Source organism: Neophocaena asiaeorientalis, unplaced genomic scaffold (genome assembly GCF_003031525.2).
Source record: "Neophocaena asiaeorientalis asiaeorientalis breed wild unplaced genomic scaffold, Neophocaena_asiaeorientalis_V1.1 scaffold15, whole genome shotgun sequence".
Classification (NCBI taxonomy): Eukaryota; Metazoa; Chordata; class Mammalia; order Artiodactyla; family Phocoenidae; genus Neophocaena; species Neophocaena asiaeorientalis.
The window spans coordinates 10,225,357-10,246,046 of record NW_020185328.1 but is presented as its reverse complement, the minus strand read 5'-3'; the positions used below and the strand labels follow the sequence as shown (position 1 = coordinate 10,246,046).

The following is a 20,690-nucleotide window of genomic DNA, read 5'->3' as shown; positions in this document are numbered from 1 at the left end:
AAAAGTTCTCAATTATTCCTAGAGTATTCATGCTGGGGGTACATTATGAAAGTTTTTGCAGTATGAATATGTAGGTTTGTAAATATTCTTTCTCTATATACTTAATTTTAGGAGCAGATTCTGGTCAGATTTCTGAAGAAACATGGAATTTTCTACAGTCTATATATGGTGGAGGGCCTGAAGTTATCCTAAGACCTCCGGTTGTTCATGTTGATCCTGATGCAGTACAAGCAGAAGAAAAAATTGAAGTAGAAACTCGGTCTTTGTAATTTTGAGGATATAGAGAGTTCTAATGAGAAATCATTTTCACTTCTGCTGACATGTTCCCATGCAAAAACATTCCTAAAAGCATGTTTATTTTCTTGATTTTTAATATTTTATCTTTCATTCCTTCTTACTGGGCATTATGGAAGAATGTGTCAAAATGTATAATATTCTACAGGTTGGTATATTTAATGCTAGATAACTTATCATAAAGTCTTTCAGTGTAATATTTTTGAAAAAAGAAGGAATAATTGTGATCATTTGGTAATCAGTAGGTTATCTTTGATCTTTATACTACATGTAAATCCATAGTATCCTTTGTAGCTTTGTAAATACTTTTGCTTTGAAAACTTTTCCATTACCCTAAGCCACCATAATTCTGACCAATCTTTTCAGTTCCCCAAAAACCTAATTTAATTGTATAGTTTTGACATGGCTTCATATAATAAAGAGCCTATTTTAAATGGAGAGTAGTAGTCAGAAAAATGTTGTTAATCTCCTAAAGCTCAGGAAACTGTTAGGGTGTCACGCCTTTTGCACTGCAGCATATAAACTAGCATATTAATATTTACAAAATGTCTTTTTGAGTGTATCAATGGTGTATTTAGTCTGAGTGGAATTTGTGTCAACAGATATTAGTAATTTATTGCCTCTTACACTGTAAAATGTTAAATTTCAGTTCCTATAACCCTGAATAGTATTCATTAATATCAGTAAAAAACTTAGGGTTAGTTTTAGGGCACTTTTTATTTTGAGAGCATGGAGTACAGAATGTGTCAATGAGGTTGTTGAGAAAGCTGAAGCCTCTTGCAAAATGATTTTTTAAATGAAATGCATAAAGTCTTTTTGAATAATATAATATGCACTGCTATTTGCTTGATTATGTGATGTCAAAAGTTTAACTATATTCCAAGTACAAAAACAAACTGGATTACTTTGAGAATGTTGAATAGCATTCACAATGGCTTTGTTTTGGTTTGGGGCAGCCGCCACCTGCTGAAACAGTGTTATTAAAATTAGTTCAATAAAAATGATTTTAAAATGTAGAACTTGGATGTATTTATTTGATAGATATTAAGGGTGAAGGGTATAAAGTTTGTTAATGTTAATGTCTTGTTATTTCTTAATCAGAAGTATGCAAAATAAGAAGTCATTTGGTGTAGTATTTAAAGTTTTGGTATTTAGTGAAATGAAATTATCAGCCGTTAGAATCTATTTGAATTTAAAAAAAATAGTTTTTAGTTTTCTTCTTTCTCATGATTATGCTATAATCCTCTTCAAGGATTGAATGATATTACTGATCTGTCTTGTATCACCAGAGATCAGTGTAATGCCTGGCATTTAGGAGATAATCAAAAAAGATTCATTTTTAATAGTGCTTGCCATTTATTACATACTTATGATGTTTCAGCCACTCAACTAAGGGCATTACTTATATATATATATATTAATACATTTATTTATTTAGTTAGTTTAGGCTATGCTGGGTCTTTGCTGCTGTGCGCAGGCTTTCTCTAGTTGCGGTGAGTGGGGGCTACCCTTTGTTGCAGTGTGCAGGTTTCTCATTGCAGTGGCTTCTCTTTGTTGTGGAGCACAGGCTCTAGGCATGCGGGCTTCAGTAGTTGTGGCACACGGGCTCAATAGTTGTGGCTCGCGGGCTCTAGTGCACAGGTTCTGTAGTTGTGGCGCACGGGCTTAGTTGCTCTGCGGCATGTGGGATCTTCCCGGACCAGGGCTTGAACCCGTGTCCCCTGCATTGGCGGGCAGATTCTTAACCACTGCACCACCAGGGAAGTCCCGCATTACTTATATTTAATCCCAATTACAACCCTATGACTTAGGTCAGGTGGTTTGCCCAAAGTCGTACAGCAAAGAAGTAGCAGATATGGGACTCCAACTAAAGTCATTGCAACTTTATACCACTGTTCTTATTCACCATATTTTCTCCCACTGAATTATTTTAAAACAGATTATAGTATTACTATTAGATTCATTAATAGCATCTGTCATTGGGATATATAATATGGTAAAGAATACTGGTCTTGGACTTCGCTGGTGGTCCAGTGCTTAAGACTCCGTGCTCCTACTGGGGCATGGGTTCGATCCCTGGTTGGGGAAGTTCCGCATGTCGTGCAGGGCAGCCAAAAAAAAAAAAAGAACACTGGTCTCTAAAGGTTTATATAATTTTTTTTACATTATAATCATCAAAATACATAACAAAATAGTACGTAAAGGATTATTAGCAGTCCCATAGACTCTCAGCTGAAAGTTAGCGTATGTGTTAACAGGTGTCAAATAAAAGATATGGTTTATCTGAGGATGATTTTCTTGGAAATACTTAAGCTGAGAAATAGGAGAATTGCAGTTAAGGGATAGTGAGAGCCTACAATATTTTAAGAATACTACATTGATTTATAACATGAAGGTGATTAGTTTTTGGACTCTGGAGTCAGTTTGCTTCTGTTCAAATCCTAGTAGATAAGTGCTGGAACAGCACTCAGAGTTCTCTATCTCCAGTTTTTTTCATCTCTTAAACGAGAATGTTTCAGGTTGGGTTTTCCAGGACGCAGACACTGAGATGGAGTTAGAAGTACAAATGATTCTTGGGAAGTAACATCAGTGAAAGAAAACGGGAGGAAGCAGGAGTTATCAGAACATAATGCTGACCTGACAGAGTTTCTGCCAGCTCCGTGGAAAGATCTGGAGCTAAGGTTGTCCATTAGAGAAGTCTTGCATTGGGCAGAAATGGGTGGGCTCTTGTACTGTCACAGACTAGTGGCTACCTGGAAAAGAGAGTGACCTCATATTGACACTGCAGGGACTAATAGCAAGATGCTATCAGCCAAGCACTCTCCTCTCATCTGGGTAATGAGTGCTTTCTTGAAGAGTGGTCTGAAAATCTGTGTGTATGCCATACTTGATCATAAGATTATGATAGTTATGTGTATTGTTATATATATTATACTTAACATAATTTGGCACTTGATGATGGAGTCCCTTATTCTCTTTCTCCTTTTCAAAATGTGTAACTTTTAAGGACACATCTTTGTAAGAGGGCCGCCAAAAATATTTAATCTGAATCTAATCATGAGGCGGGAGGGAATTGTGATAATTGTTTAAAAAAGGCACATTATACAGAACAGCTTTCCTGGACTCTTAAAAAAATAAGTGTTATGAAAGACAAAAAAAGACTGATGAAGTTTAAGAGAACATGACAACAAAATGTAATGTGTGATCCTGGATTGGAGGTAATAATTTATAAGGAGTGATATTGGGACAGTTGGGGAAATTTGGATAGGGAGTACATATTACATAATAGTAATGTATCAATGTTAAATTTCTTGAGTGTGATAACTACTGTAGTAATGTGAGGGAATGACCCTGGTAGGAAATACATGGTAAAGTTTTTAGGGTTAAAGTCATGCTGTATGAAATAAACATGCGTGAGAGATAAAGCAGGGAGAGAGAGTGCAAAGAGGTGGCAAGTGTTAATAATTGGTGAATCAAATCAAAACCACAATGACATGTCACCTCACACCTGTCACAATGGCTATCGTTAAAAAGAACACAAATAACAAATGTTGGCCAGGATGTGGAGAAAAGGGAACGCTTGTACACTCTTGGTGGGAATGTAAATTGGTGCAGCCACTGTGGAAAACAGTATGGAGGTTTCTCAAAAAACTGAAAATAGAACTACCATATGACCCAGCAGTTCCATTCCTGGGTGTATATCCAAAAAATATAAAAACACGAATTCAAAAAGATACATGCACCCCAATGTTCATAACAGCATTATTTATAATTGCCAAGACATGGAATCAACCTAAGTGTCCATCTGCAGATGAATGGATAAACAAGATGTGAAATGTGTATATATATATATATATATATATATACACTCAGCCATAAAAAGAATGAAATGTTATCATTTGCAGCAACATGGATGGACTTGGAGGGTATTAGGCTAAGTGAAATAAGAAAGAGAAAGACAAATACTGTATGATATCACTTATATGTGGAATCTAAAAAATACAACAAACTAGGGAATATAACAAAAGAGAAGCCGACTCAGATACAGAGAACAAACTAGCGGTTACAAGTCGGCAGAGGGAAGGGGTGAGGGGCAATACAGGGCGAGGGGATTAAGAGATGCAGACTATTAGGTATAAAATAAGCTACGAGAGTATATTGTACAGCACAGGGAATATAGTTAATATGTTAACGTAACTATAAATGGAGTACAACCTTTCAAAGTTGTGAATCACTGTATTGTACGCCTGTAACATATACTGTTATACATCAACTGTACTTTGATTTTTAAAAAGGTTAAGTAAAAAAATAATTGCCGAATATAGGGGTTCACCCTATTCTTGGAACTTCCAATAGGTTTGAAATTTTTCAAAATAAAAAGGGCATTTCCTGGCAGTCCAGTGGTTAGGACTGCACTTCCAGTGCAGGGGGCATAGGTTCAATCCCTGGTCAGGGAACTAAGATCCCACGTACCGTAAGGCCAAAAAAAAAAAAAAAACTTGGGGTCAAAAAGCAGTTGTTACCAACCCTACCCCCCAATTTAAAAAATTTAATCTCCCTTGATCCTGACAATGACTCCATTGCTCAGAAAGGTTATGATTCTGCATTGCAAGATTATGGATTCGGGTTAATTAAGAAGTATATACTCCGATACTCATATATCCTGAACTATTACTAAACTGCTTGCAGTTTTAAAATGTAGTTTAAGAAGACATAGAATTTCAGAACCATTTAGAATCACTGAACTTAAAAAGTGAAGATGGGAAGACTAACAATATCTATATACCTTTACATGGTAATCATAAGATACTTATTTTTGCATCAATTTAGTTCCCAGAGTTTAGTGACATCTTTAGTGATCATTTGTCAATTCGTCAGGATAACATACTACCACACCAGCTCTTCCAAACCTTGCCTTTCCCTTGGTTGCAGTAAATAATCTTACCCCTCTTTTGTTAAGATTGAGGAGGCATAAGCTTCTTTGTCTTCTGTTGCCACCTCTTAATATTTGGCATCTTTCTGCATTAGAGAAAGGAGAAGCCCTTCTGTTTCCTTCTCTGACTTCCTGTCTTCACCCATGAATTTATTTATTCATTCAGGGTACTTTTCATGCCCTTTCACTTCCCTCAGTACATTGTTTTTTAATTAAAAAAATTTTTAATTGAAGTATAGTTGAGGTACAACATTATGTAAGTTACAGGTGTACAATATAGTGATTCATAATTCTTAAAGGTTATACTCCATTTATAGTTATTACAAAATATTGGCTATATTCGCCATGTTGTACAATATATCCTTGTAGCTTATTTTATACCTAATAATTTGCACCTCTTAATCCCTGACCCTTATATCGCCCCCACTTCCCTCTACCCACTGGTAAGCACTAGTTCTCTGTATCTGTGAGTCTGCTTCTCTTTTGTTATATTCATTAGTTTGTTGTATTTTTAAGATTCCACACATAAGTGATATCGTACAGTATTTGTATTTTTCTGTCTGACTATTTCACTGAGCCTAATACCCTCCAAGTCCGTCCATGTTGCTGCAAATGGCAACATTTCATTCTTTTTTATGGCTGGAGTGGTAATCCATTGTAATACACCTCAGTACATTTTAAAATTAAGTATCGGGACTTCCCTGACGGTCCAGTGGTTAGGACTCAGCGCTTTCACTGCAGGGGGCAAGGGTTTGATCACTGGTCGGGGACCAAGATGCCACATGCACCACATCATGGCCAAAAACAAAACAAACAAATTTAAGTATCCACACCATAGACTTTCTCAAACTTCCCCTTTTCACTTGCACCTTCCCCTGCCTTCACTCTTGCTAAATTTTCCCTTATTGGGAGGGAGAAGATGAGGGAAGTTAGTATTTCCTAGACCAATTTGCTACACCATATATATTTTTTTATTGAGGTATAGTTGATTTACAATGTTGTGTTAGTTTCAGGTGTACAGCAAAGTGATTCAGTTACACATACATATATCGATATATCTATTTTTTTCAGATTCTTTTCCCTTATAGGTTATTACAAAATAATTGAGTATAGTTCCCTGTGTTATACAGTAGTTCCCTGTTGGTTACCTATTTTATATATAGTAGTGTGCATATGTTAAACTCCTAATTTTCCCTCCCTCCACCCTTCCCCCCTGGTAACCATAAGTTCGTTCTCTAAGTCTGTGGGTTTCTTTCTGTTTTGTAAATAAGTTCATTTGTATCATTTTTTTAAGATTCTGCATATAAGTGATAGATGATATATGTCTTTGTCTGACTTAACTTCACTTAGTATGATAATCTCCAGGTCCATCCATGTTGCTGCAAATGGCATTATTTCATTCTTTTTAATGGCTGAGTAATATTCCATTGTATATTGGAATTTCTTTATCCATTCACATATTGATGGACATTTAGGCTGCTTCTATGTCTTGGCTATTGTAAACAGCACTGCAATGAACACTGGGGTGCATGAACACTGGGGTGCATGTATCCTTTCGAACAATGTTTTTCTCCAGATATATGCCCAGGAGTGGGATTTCTGGATCATACGGTAGCTGTTTAGTTTTTGAAGGAACCTCCATACTGTTCTCCGTAGTGGCTGTACCAGTGTACATTCCCTCCAACGGTGTAGGAGAGCTGCCTTTTCTTCACACCCTCTCCAGCATTTATTTTTGTAGATTTTTATTTTATTTTCGGCTGCGTTGGGTCTTTGTTGCTGCGCGTGAGCTTTTCTCTATTTGCAGCAAGTGGGGGCCACTCTTCGTTGTGGTGCGCAGGCTTCTCATTGTGGTGGCTCCTCTTGTTGCAAAGCACGGGCTCTAGGCATGCGGGCTTCAGTAGTTGTGGCACACAGGCTCAGTAGTTGTGGCTCGTGGGCTCTAGAGCGCAGGCTCAGTAGTTGTGGCGCACGGGCTTAGTTGCTCCGCGGCATGTGGGATCTTCCCAGACCAGGGCTCAAACCCGTGTCCCCTGCATTGGCAGGCAGATTCTTAACCACTGCACCACCAAGGAAGCCCTGTTGTAGACTTTTTGATGATAGCCATTCTGACTGGTGTGAGGTGGTATCTCATAGTTTTGATTTGCATTGCTCTAAATAATTAGCGATGTTGAGCATCTTTTCATGTGCCTCTTGGTCATCTGTATGTCTTCTTCAGAGACATGTCTTTTTAGGTCTTCTGCCCATTTTTTTATTGGGTTGTTTGCTTTTTTGATATTGAGCTGCATGAGCTGTTTGTAAATTTTGGAGATTAATCCCTTGTCAGTCAGGTTGTTTGCAAATATTTTCTCCCATTCCGTGGGTTGTCTTTTCTTTTTGTTTATGGTTTCCTTTGCTGTGCAAAAGCTTTTGAGTTTAAGTAGGTCCTATTTGTTTATTTTTGTTTTTATTTCCATTACTCTAGGTGACGGATTGAAAAGATATTCATGAGATTTATGTCAAAGAGTGTTCTGCCTGGGACTTCCCTGGTGGCACAGTGGATAAGAATCTGCCTGCCAGTGCAGGGGACATGGGTTTGAGCCCTGGTCCGGGAAGATCCCACATGCCACGGAGCAACTAAGCCTGTGTGCCACAACTACTGAGCCTGCGCTCTAGAGCCCGCGAGCCACAACTACTGAGGCCTGCATGCCTAGAGCCCATGCTCCGCAACAAGAGAAGCCACCGCAATGAGTAGCCCGTGCACCGCAACGAAGAGTAGCCCCTGCTCGCCACAACTAGAGAAAGCCGTCACACAGCAATGAAGACCCAATGCAGCCAAAAATAAATAAATTTATTTTTTTTAAAAAGTGTTCTGCCTATGTTTTCCTCTGAGAGTTTTATAGTATACAGTCTTACATTTAGATCTTTAATCCATTTTGAGTTTACTTTTGTGTATGGTGTTAAAGAACGTTCTAATTTCATTTTTTTACACGTAGCTGTCCAGTTTTCCCAGCAACATTTATTGAAGAGACTGTCTTTCCTCCATTGTATAGTCTTGCCTCCTTTAGCATAGATTAATTACCCGTAGGTGCATGGGTTTATTTCTGGGCTTTCTATCCTGTTCCATTGATCAATATTTCTATATTTGTGATCTATATTTATTTTTGTGCCAGTATCATACTTAACTGACAAAGTTCTTACTTGATTGGTCTACACTCTTGTTACTGAAACGAACTTGGGTCCCCTTGCCTGTGCACAGTAAAGCCAATCTACTGACACCAGGTCGTGGTGAAGGAAAGTGCAGCATTTACTCTAAGGTGCCAGACAATGAGTCCAGGGCAGCTAGTGTTCAAAACATCCCAACTCCCCCAGTAGGTTTCAGGGAGACATCTTTATAGGCAAAATTTGGGGGCAGGGCTGCCGGATGTGTAACCCTCCTTTAATTGGTTGGTGGTGAGGTAACAGGGTGGTATTCCAGGAATCTCAGTCATCAGCCTTCTGGTTCCAGTTGGTCTGGGGTCCAGTGCTTATGCTCAGCCTGAAGTTACCATCTTCCACCGGGGTGGGGATCTTAGTTCTTGTAGAAGAACTCAGAGATATGTATCAAATTGTTATTCACATCCCCCAGGAGGAACCAGGATTTCACCCCATTCTGCATTATTGTTTCTTTTTTTAGAAAAATTATTAATTTATTTAGTTTTGACTGTGTTGGGTCTTCGTTGCTGCGCACGGGCTTTCACTTGTTGCAGTGAGCGGGGGGTGGGGGCTACTCTTCATTGCGGTGCGTGGGCTTCTCACTGTGGTGACTTCTCTTGTTGTGGAGCACAGGCTCTAGGCGTGTGGGCTTCAGTAGTTGTGGCTCACGGGCTCAGTAGTTGTGGTGCACAGGCTTAGTTGCTCTGTGGCATGTGGGATCTTCCCGGACCAGGGCTGGAACCCGTGTCCCCTGCATTGGCAGGCGGATTCTTAACCACTGCACCGCCAGGGAAGCCCCTGCACTATTGTTTCTTGATTGCTCCTCCTTTGTTTTTGCATTCCCTCATTTCCCTGGTTAGCAACTGTTTGCGTCTGCCTGTTGGAATACAGGGAAGGTCTAGGAGGCTGAATGAAGCCTATTTCCTACAAACAAGAAACGGGGGACATAGAAAGGGTTTATACCGGGAGGGCCGCACAGGGTCCTGCTCTGTTTCACTCCTTGCTTCCACTTCAGTATTTACCCTCTTTACTTTTCAAATCTCTGGCTTTTACTGTTGCCACCTGGCTCAAAAAATTTTTTTTCCTCTTATATGGCTTATTAGCAATCATTACTATTTTCATAACTAACTTTGGAATATTATTTGCAGTTAATTATATCAGAAAGATGCAATTTCCTTGTATTTTGAAGCTACTCCCTTAAGTCTCAAAGGAAGATGATCAGTTTGAATATACTAGTTACCATTTTGAAGGATTGTGAGTAAAGAGATTAGGAAGAAACTGCTGTGTAACCCAGATTGGGACTTGAACCCACAGTATTTTAACTGAGATCACACACCTGGTCTCAGGACTTAATGAAGCTCAGGTTCTTGATGTCTCATCACAGAAAGAATTCTGAGAGAGACAAAGTGATAGGTAAGAAGATTTGTTTATGGAGAAACACACTCCACAGAGTGTGGGCCGTCTCAGAAGGTGAGAAAGGCACCAGGGTATGGGGGTTGTCAATTTTTATAGAGGTGGGTAATTTCATAGGCTAATGAGTGGGAGGAGTATTCCAGCTATTTTGGGGAAGGGGTGGGGATTTCCAGAAGTTGGGCCACTGCCCACTTCTTGACCTTTATGGTCAGCCTGGGGACTGTGGCGCCTGTGGGTGTGTCATTTAGCTTGCTGATGTGTTACAATGAGCGTATACTGAGGCTCAAGGTCTAGTGGAAGTTGACTTGTCTGCCATCTTGGACCTATTTGCTTCTAATCAGTTTATGTCATGTCCTTGGGCTGTGTCATTCTTCTAAAGGTTGTGCCCTGCCCCCTTACCTCCTGTTTCTCTAGGGAAAAAAAAAAGGGCTATCATTCAAAACTATTAATAACACAACCACTACTAATCCCTACTAATTTTGAGTTCTTAGCAAGTGTCAGACATTAGGCTAAATGTGTTTACAAACAAATTAATGTTCCTGAGTACATACAACTATTAAGTGTCAGAATTCAAGCCCACATGTGTCTGATTCCAAAACCTATGCTTCTGTCAGAAGTCACAAGTAAATTTCCAGTTAGAAAGTCCAATGACTTTCTCAGTGACAACTATATCCTGAAACTTCCCTCCTTCAAGTTGCACGGTGCTGCTTTCCACCCATTTTTTTCCTCTCTGCATATCTGCCTACTGTGGCTTCTCTTTCTGGATGTTAAATAATAAATCTCTGTCGTTCTACCTTTGTAAATACATATCCTCTTATTTAGGGAGCTCATTTACTCCCTTGCTTTCAACATCATGTCTTTTATTTCTTTTTTTTTTGGCTGTGCTGCACGGCTTGTGGCATCTTAGTTCCCTGACCAGGGATTGAACCCAGGCCCTTGGCACTGAGAGCAGGAATCCTAACCACTGGACTGCCAGGGAATTCCCTGAATATCACTTCTTTTATTTTTTTTGACATCTTTATTGGAGTATAATTGCTTTACAATTGTGTGTTAGTTTCTGCTTTATAACAAAGTTAATCAGCTATACATATACATATGTTCCCATATCCCCTCCCTCTTGCATCTCCCTCCCTCCTACCCTCCCTATCCCACCCCTCTAGGTGCTCACAAAGCACCGGGCTGATCTCCCTGTGCTATGCGGCTGCTTTCTTTTACTTTTTTATTTTATGATTTTAAAAATATTTAAAAAAAATATTTATTTAGCCTGTGCCGGGTCTTAGTTGTGGCATGCAGACTGTTAGTTGCAGCATGCATGTGGCATCTAGTTTCCCAGTGGTCCACAAACTTTTTGGCACCAGGGATCGGTTCTGTGGAAGACAATTTTTCCACAAAATTGGGGGGGTAAGGTTCAGGCGGTAATGTGAGAAACGGGGGGTTCAGGCGGTAACGCGAACTATGGGCGGCGGCAGATGACGCTTCGCTCTCTCGCCTGCTGCTCACCTCCTGCTGTGGGACCCAGTTCCTAACAGGCAGCGGACCGGTACTTGTCCATGGCCCAGGGGTTGGGGACGCCTGTAGTGCCCTGATCAGGGATCGAACCCAGGCCCCCTGCGTTGGGAGTGTGGAGTCTTACCCACTGGACAACCAGGGAAGTCCCAATATCACTTACTTGAAAATGATTCTCAAGTATATTTTACTACCCTCAATGCCTCTTACAAACTCAAATTTCTCTTTGCCGAATGTACCTACTTACATGTCAGTCACCTAAAACTTGAACAATCTGAAAAGCAATATAAGTAGTCATCGGCAGAATGGGCTTCAGAGCCAGTGTATCAATTACTTTTGCTACAATAATGCTATGTAACAACCGCAAAAACTCAGTAGTATATAAGAACATTGATTTACTTTACAAGTCTGGGGAGTTGAGCTAATCAGGCCTTGGCTGATCTCCCCTGGGCTCACTCCTCACTCGTGTATCTGCAGTCAGCTGAGGGACGGCTAGGCTGGCCTCTAACCTTTGCTAGGCTCACTCATTTGTCTAGGGTTGGGCTGATGGAGGATGACTTCCATGGAGATGACCGGAGCAAACTGGTTCTGTTTCTTATGTCCTTCAACATGTTCTCTTGGTCATGGCAGAGGGACAAGTCGTTTTCAAGTCTCTGCATATGTCCTATCTGCTAATATTTGCTTGACCAAAAAGCAAGTTGTGTGGTGTAACTCAGAATCAAGGAGGGGGGAATACATTCTACTTTTAATGATAGGCACTTGGCAAAAGACGTGGATACAGAGAGATGTGAACAATTAAGGTCATTAATACAATCTACAATAGTCAGATTGCTTACATTGAATATGGGCTCTTCCACCTATTAGCTGTGTGACCTTGGCAAGTTCTCTCACCTCAGTTTCCTCATCTGCAAAATGAGTATCTACCTTGAGTTGTTACGAAACTAAACGTTTAAAAGATACGAAGTACCTAGTAAATGCACAGCATCTTTCCCCCCAGTTTTGGGTGCATATAACATGCCCTGTCAGATGCATAATCCCACAGTGCTTTTCACATGTCACCAATGGCAGAAAGTCCAGGACACCAGCCCATCCCTCTATAGCGCTCCAAATACTAAGTAGATAGTGACTTTGATAATTCATGTCTGAATTGTGTATTGTGTGGCAAAATTATGGAGGCATAGTTATTTATGATAGCAACTATTCAGGTGCAGATTTATCAGACAAGCCTTTTGGGTTTAAGTTCCTTCAGTTCTCTGTCTCTCACCCATGTGAAGTTCTGCTACAGGACCTGAGGACACTGACGTATGAGACTGCTCATGAACACAGCAGCTGGCATAGTTCTCTAACAGTAAAGTCATGATGCTACTCAAATTGAAGACGATCCTTTGTAGTGTGACAAAGGGCCCCAAAGCTTACTGACTTAAAATCAAGATTTATTAGTTTTCATAATTTTCTGGGTCTGGGTGGTTCTTCTCCCTGTGGTGTTGTCTGGAGTCACTCATGAGGTTAATTGAGCTGGCAGATTTGCTGTGCTGGGAGGTCCAAGAAGGCTTCTCACATAACCAGGGCCTTGGAGCTGTTGGCTGAGGCACTACATTTATTTCCATCAAGGCCTCTGTCTCCAGGATCTCGTCCCCTAGGGCCTTTCCATACGGCTTCCCTCTGTAGAAGGATAGCCCAATCTTCCTTATTCCCCCGCAGCTACATTCCAGGAAGGTGAAAGAAAATGCTGCAGGCTTCTAAAGGGTTGGGACTGGACCTGACACAGTACCATTTTTGGCCATCTTCTTTTGGGAGGGAACTACATAAGGGCTTGAATACCAGGAGGCATAGTTCACTGGGAGACACCAATATAACTGTCTAACATGTTTGATGAGCCTGGTGAAGTGAGGGGGTCATACAATATTTGGTTATCCCACTTTTAATGATACAAGGATTGATCAGTGGGTTCAGATGGTAAGAGCTCAATCCTTTCATCGTAAAGTTATTGATCAACTTATCAACGAATAGTATTATCTACTGATATTATTGCCTGATTCAGTTATTTCATTACAGGCTGAAAAATGGTGATTTTTCTAACTCTACCATTCTTTTTGAGGGACTTTTTCAAAATCTTCTTTACACTGTAAATGGACTGTGGAAAAAGAAAGTGGTTCTGGATCTGTGATGTGATAAATGTCGAAACCAGTACTAACCTGGAGCCCTTGGGGTCAGTTGAGATCGCTCCTTTAGTGCTTGGTTTAAAGACCCTTGAGTGCAACCAGTTGGGGCTACTTGTAGTTCCCCTCTCACATTGCCACACATTCACATTCATGCAGTTCCCTCTGCTGAAAATGGTCTTTTTTCTCTGCAAAGTCATGCTGTAACTCAAATGCCAACCCTTGTAGAAAACCTTTCCCAAGTCCTCCTCTCTTGCCACAATACTTTATTTATATCTCTATGTAGAACTTCTGCAGCTCAAACTTGGGTAAGCTACTTAACCTCTCTAAGCCTATTTTCTCATCAAAAAAAAAATTGTGAATAGTGTCACATGTTGGGTTCTCCAGAAAGAAGACTCTTACATGATTAGTGTGCATATTTATTAGGGAATGCCTTTTGGATCATCACTTGTGAGAGAGAAGGGAAGAATGGGGCAGAGGGAGAAGTCGAGCTGCAATGCAGTCTTAATGAAATGCAGGTTGTTCTGGGGATGGGATGATCCATCAGAACTGTCCCAACTTGAGGTGAGAGGGCTGGGCTTTCCAACAATTTGTAGACAGATATCTGCCTCCTGGGGAAGGGGTGTGACGTTAGGCAATGCCAGAAGGGGTCTGACATCTGATGGCTATGGCTGTCTGTGGGCAACACTCCTGGCTGCTGGGGTAGTATGTCCCTCATTCCTGAAGGGGATCTGAGAAGTACATTTCAGTGTCCCCCACTAATAGCATCTATCTCAGGATTACCAGAAGCCTAAAATAGGATACGGTATAAAAAGTACACAGCATACTGCCTGGCACATAGGACTCAAGAAGAGCTAATTGTTAAGGTTACTATAAATTAGTACGTGGCTCTTAAAAGCATATAGAGCAAGGTAGGGAAACCTTGTTTTGTTAATTTTTGTGTCTCTAGTCCTAGTACAGGGCCTGGAACTAATTAGATTCAATAAAGGCTTGTTGATGTGTCAGTATAAAAATATACCTGCCATCCCTGGTCTCCAAGCAGATATTAATTTGAATTGAACTCTCAACTAAAACAAATGCAAAAAGGCATTTCAAGCATTTAATAACTTTTATTAGCAAAATAAAAGGAGGCACATATCCACGTGCCTGAAAAAAAAGTTTCAAACACAAGGTAAACAAAAGCAATGAAGCACTACTGGACAATTGCTGAAGAGCTCCAGTTAAAATAGCTTCTACCACTGCATTTGATATTTTTAGAATATAATCTTCAAATTATACAGAGGGAAGGAGATTTAGTTCAGCTTTTGCACAGCTCATAAAAGGTGAGGTTGTCAATGAAACTACCAACCCAAAGTAAGTACTTATCTCCATCAATGGGTATTGGGCCTTTATTTTCCTCCATGCTCACTATAGTTCTTTGATATAATTTAATACAGTATCATACGCTGTTTTGTGCCAGACACAGGTTCTGTGGATACAGCAAGATCAAAGGTTACAAAGTCCCTGCCTAAAAGGATCTCTGGACTCCCTCTTGTGAGAGCACCAGAATCACAACTAACTGCTGAACAATTATCGAGAGGAAGACACTGGAATCCCCAAAAAAGATACCCCACATCCAAAGACAAAGAAGAAGCCATGATGAGACGGTAGGAGGTGGCAATCACAGTAAAATCAAATCCCATAACTGCTGGGTGGGTGACTCACAAACTGGAGAACACTTATACCACATAAGTCCACCTACTGGAGTGAGGTTATGAGCCCCAGTTCAGGCTTCCCAACCTGTGGGTCTGTCAATGGGAGGAGGAATTCCTAGAGAATCAGACTTTGGAGGCTAGAGCGATTTGATTGCAGGACTTCAACAGGACTGGGGGAGAAAGAGACTCCACTCTTGGAGGGCACATACAAAGTGTGTGCATTGGGACCCAAGGGAAGGAACAGTGACCCCATAGGAGACTGAACCAGACCTACCTGCTAGTGTCGGAGGCTCTCCAGCAGAGGCGGGGGGTGGCTGTGTCTCACCGCGGGGAGAAGGACACAGGCAGCAGAAGTTCTGGGAAGTACTCCTTGGCATGAGCCCTCCCAGAGTCTGCCATTAGCCCCACCAAAGAGCCTGTAGGCTCCAGTGCTGGGTCGCCTCAGGCCAAACACCCAACAGGGAGGGAACCCAGCCCTACCCATCAGCAGACAAGCAGATTAAAGTTAGATTGATCTCTGCCCACCAGAGCAACACCCAGCTCTACTCATCACTAGTCTCTCCCATGAGGAAGCTTGCACAAGCCTCTTAGATAGCCTCATCCACCAGAGGGCAGACAGCAGAAGCAAGAACTACAGTTCTGCAGCCTGTGGAAGGAATATACATATAGATAATTACCTTAAACGTGAATGGATTAAATGCTCCAACCAAAAGATGCAGGTTTTCTGAATGGATACGAAAACAAGACTCATATATATGCTGTCTACAAGAGACCCACTTCAGACCTAGGAACACATACAGACGGAAAGTGAGGGGACGGAAAAAGATATTCCATGCAAATGGAAATCAAAAGAAAGCTGGAGTAGCAATACTCATATCAGATAAAATAGACTTTAAAATAAAGAATGTTACAAGAGACAAGGAAGGACACTACATAATTATCAAGGTATCAATCCAAGAAGAAGATATAACAAGTATAAATATATACGCCCTCAACATAGGAGCACCTCAATACATAAGGCAAACGCTAACAGCTATAGAAGAGGAAATCGACAGTAACACAATAATAGCAGGGGACTTTAACACCTCACTTACACCAATGGACAGATCATTCAAAATGAAAATTAATAAGGAATCACAAGCTTTAAATGACACAATAGACCAGATAGATTTAATTGATATTTATAGGACATTCCATCCAAAAGCAGCAGATTACACTTTCTTCTCGAGTGCACATGGAACATTCTCCAGGATAGAGTACATCGTGGGTCACAAACCAAGCCTCAGTAAATTTAAGAAAATTGAAGTCACATCAAGCATCTTTTCTGACCGCAACGCTGTGAGATTAGAAATCAATTGCAGGGAAAAGAAACGTAAAAAACACAAGCACATGAGGCTAAACAATACATTACTAAATAACCAAGAGATCACTGAAGAAATCAAAGAGGAAATCAAAACATACCTAGAGACAAATTACAGTGAAAACACAATGATCCAAAACCTATGGGATGCAGCAAAAGCAGTTCTAAGAGGGAAGTTTATAGCAATACAAGCCTACCTCAAGAAACAAGAAAAATCTCAAATAAACAATCAAACCTTACATCTAAAGAAACTAGAGAAAGAAGAACAAACAAAACTCAAAGTTACAGAAGGAAAGGAATCATAAAGATCAGAGCATAAATAAATGAAATAGCAACAAAGAAAACAATAGCAAAGATTAGTAAAACTAAAAGCTGGTTCTCAGTTTGCAGGAAAGAAATAGAGACACAGATGTAAAGAACAAAAGTATGGACATCAAAGGGGGAAAGTGACAGGGGGGTGTTGTTGTTGTGATGAATTGGGAGATTGGGATTGACATATATACACTAATATGTATTAAATGGATAACTAATAAGAACATGCTGTATAAAAAAAATTCAAAAAACAAAAAAACCCTAAAAGCTGGTTCTTTGAGAAGATAAACAAAATTGATAAACCATTAGCCAGACTCATCAAGAAAAAGAGGGCAATGACTCAAATCAATAAAATTAGAAATGAAAAAGAAGAAGTTACAACAGACACCGCATAAATACAAAGCATCCGAACAGACTACTACAAGCAACTCTATGCCAATAAAATGGACAACCTGGAAGAAATGGACAAATTCTTAGAAAGGTAACCTTCCAAGACTGAACCAGGAAGTAACAGAAAATAAGAACAGACCATTCACAAGTAATGAAGTTAAAACTGTGATTAAAAATCTTCCAACAAACAGAAGTCTAGGACCAGATGGCTTCACAGGTGAATTCTATCAAACATTTAGAGAAGAGCTAACACCCATCCTTCTCAAACTCTTCCAAAGCACTGCAGAGGAAGGAACACTCCCAAACTCATTCTATGAGGTCCCCATCACCCTGATACCAAAACCAGACAAAGATACTACAAAAAAAGAAAATCACAGACCAATATCACCAATGAATATAGATGCAAAAGTCCTCAACAGAACACTAGCAAACAGAACCCAACAACACATTAAAAGGATCATACACCATGATCGAGTGGGATTTATCCCAGGGTTGCAAGGATTCTTTAATATGCACAAATCAATCAATGTGATATACCATATTAACGAACTGAAGGATAAAAACCATATGATCATCTCAACAGATGCAGAAAAAGCTTTTGACAAAATTCAACATCCATTTATGATAAAAACTCTCCAGAAAGTGGGCATAGAGGGAACCTACCTCAACATAATGAAGGCCATATACGACAAACCCACGGCAAACATCGTTGTCAATGGTGAAAAACTGAAAGCATTTCCTCTAAGACCAGGAACAAGCCAAGGATGTCCACTCTCGCCACTGTTATTCAACATAGTTTTGGAAGTCCTAAACACGGCAATCAGAGAAGAGAAATAAAAGGAATACAAATTGGAAAAGAAGAAGTAAAACTATTACTGCTTGTGGAGATGACATGATACTATACATGGATAATCCTAAAGATGCCATGAGAAAACTACTACAGCTAATCAATGAATTTGGTTAAGTTGCAGGATACAAAATTAATGCATAGAAATCTCTGGCATAGAAATCTCTGGCAAAGAATCTGGAAAAGAAATTAAGGAAACACTCCCATTTACCACTGCAAGAAAAAGAACAAAATACCTAGGAATAAACCTACCTAGGGAGAAAAAAGACCTGTATGCAGAAAACTAAAAGACATTGCTGAAAGAAATTAAAGATGGTAGAAACAGATGGAGAGATATACCATGTTCTTGGATTGGAAGAATCAATATTGTGAAAATGACTATACTACCCAAAGCAATCTACAGATTCAATGCAATCCCTATCAAATTACCAATGGCATTTTTTGCATTTTTTACAGAACTAGAACAAAAACTCTTAAAATTTGTATGGAGACACAAAAGGCCCCAAATAGCCAAAGCAGTCTTAAGGGAAAAAAAGGGATCTGGGGAAATCATACCCCCTGACTTTATACTACAAATGTACAGTAATCAAGACAGTATGGTACTGGCACAAAAACAGAAATATAGATCAATGGAACAGGATAGAAAGCCCAGAGATAAACCCATACACCTATGGTCAGCTAATCTATGACAAAGGAGGCAAGGATATACAATGGAGAAAAGGCAGTCTCTTCAATAAGTGGTACTGGGAAAACTGGATAGCTACATGTAAAAGAATGAAATTAGAACACTCCCTAACACCATACACAAAAATAAACTCAAAATGGATTAAAGACCTAAATGTAAGACTGGACGCTATAAAACTCTTAGAGGAAAACATAGGAAGAACACTCTTTGACGTAAATCACAGCAAGATCTTTTTTGATCCAGCTCCTAGAGTAATGGAAATTAAAACAATAATAAACAAATGGGACCTAATGAAACTTAAAAGCTTTTGCAAAGCAAAGGAAACTACAAACAAGATGAAAAGACAACCCTCAGAATGGGAGAAAGTATTTGCAAATGAATCAATGGACAAAGGATTAATCTCCAAAATATATAAACAGCTCATGGAGCTCAATATTAAGAAAACAACCCAATCCAAAAATGGGCAGAAGACCTAAATAGATATTTCTCCAAAGAAGACATACAGATGGCCAAGAAGCACATGAAAAGCTGCTCAACATCACTAATTATTAGAGAAATGCAAATCAAAAGTACAATGAGGTATCACCTCACACCAGTCAGAATGGGCATCATCAGAAAATCTACAAACAACAAGTGTCGGAGAGGGTGTGGAGTAAAGGAAACCCTCTTGCGCTGTTGGTGGGAATGTAAATTGATACAGCCACTATGGAGAACAGTATGGAGGTTCCTTAGAAAACTAAAAATAGAATTACCATATGACCCAGCAATCCCACTACTGGGCATATTCCCAGAGAAAACCATAATTCAAAAAGACACATGCACCCCAATGTTCATTGCAGCACTATTTACAATAGCCAGGTCATGGAAGCAACCTAAATGCTCATCGACAGATGAATGGATAAAGAAGATGTCACACATGTATACCATGGAATATTACTCAGCCATAAAAAGGAATGAAAGTGGGTCATTTGTAGAGATGTGGATGGATCTAGAGACTGTCATACAGAGTGAAGTAAGTCAGAAAGAAAAACACATATATCGTATATTAACGCATATATGTGGAACCTAGAAAAATGGTACAGATCAACCGGTTTGCAGGGCAGAAATAGAGACAGACGTAGAGAACAAACATCCGGACACCAAGGGAGGAAAGCAGCGGCGGGGGGTGGTGGTGGTGGTGGTGGTGTGATGAACTGGGAGACTGGCATTGACATATATACACTAATGTGTATAAAACTGATAACTAATAAGAACCTGTTATAGAAACAAATAAATAAAACCCCCACCAGATCTCACATTCTTGGTGGCAGAGGACAGATAAATAAGGTCAGCAAGTGATAACTGTCATGAAGAAATGTAAGCGTGTAAAGACAGCAAAAGCGGCGGTGCAAGTGTGTTCCTTTGGATAGAGCGGTCTGCGAAGACTCAGATATCGATCTTTGACAAAGGACCTGAAATACGCGCCGAACGAGTTAAAAGAAATCTGGAGGAAGTGTTCCAGCCAGAGGGAACAGCAAGCGCGAAGTCGTGAAGTGGATCGAGCCTGCGTGTTGTAGGAACAGAGGGAAAGCCAGAGAGGTGAGCGAGGGACCTATGCGGTGGGAGATGAGGTAGGCAGGAGCACATACAATATACACACAGATATTTTTCTACCTGAGACCACATTACTAAGGAAGGGCGGTGTACAAATCTCTCAAGAGGCCACAAAAGGCAGGATGAAACGGACTTCCAACCGCGGCGCTCCAGGGACGCCCTTCCTCCAAGGCTAGAGCCAAGTTAGTCAGCCGTAGGAGATGGACTGGGTCCCGCCCTCAGAAGACCAACCCTTGCCCAGGAACGGGGGCGGATCGCGGGGGTGGACCTCGCCTGGGCCGCCGGCGCTGCACCGGCCGCGGTTACCAGCAGGCGGTGTAGTGAGCGCGCCTG

At 40.3% G+C, this 20,690-nt stretch overlaps 1 protein-coding gene across 2 annotated transcripts in view; it reads left to right on the top strand.

The window, feature by feature from the left end:
* USP33 (ubiquitin specific peptidase 33) overlaps window positions 1-1,310 on the top strand; it is a 62,020-nt gene extending 60,710 nt beyond the window's left edge. The window contains exon 24 of one of the 2 annotated variants that reach the window (XM_024734578.1): window positions 112-1,310. In XM_024734578.1, coding sequence (XP_024590346.1) covers window positions 112-269 — 158 coding nt within the window. In that variant the 3' untranslated portion in view covers window positions 270-1,310. The remainder of the gene's footprint in view (window positions 1-111) is intronic. The other variant, XM_024734580.1, reaches the window with a different exon arrangement.
* The last annotated feature ends 19,380 nt before the right edge of the window (window positions 1,311-20,690 follow it).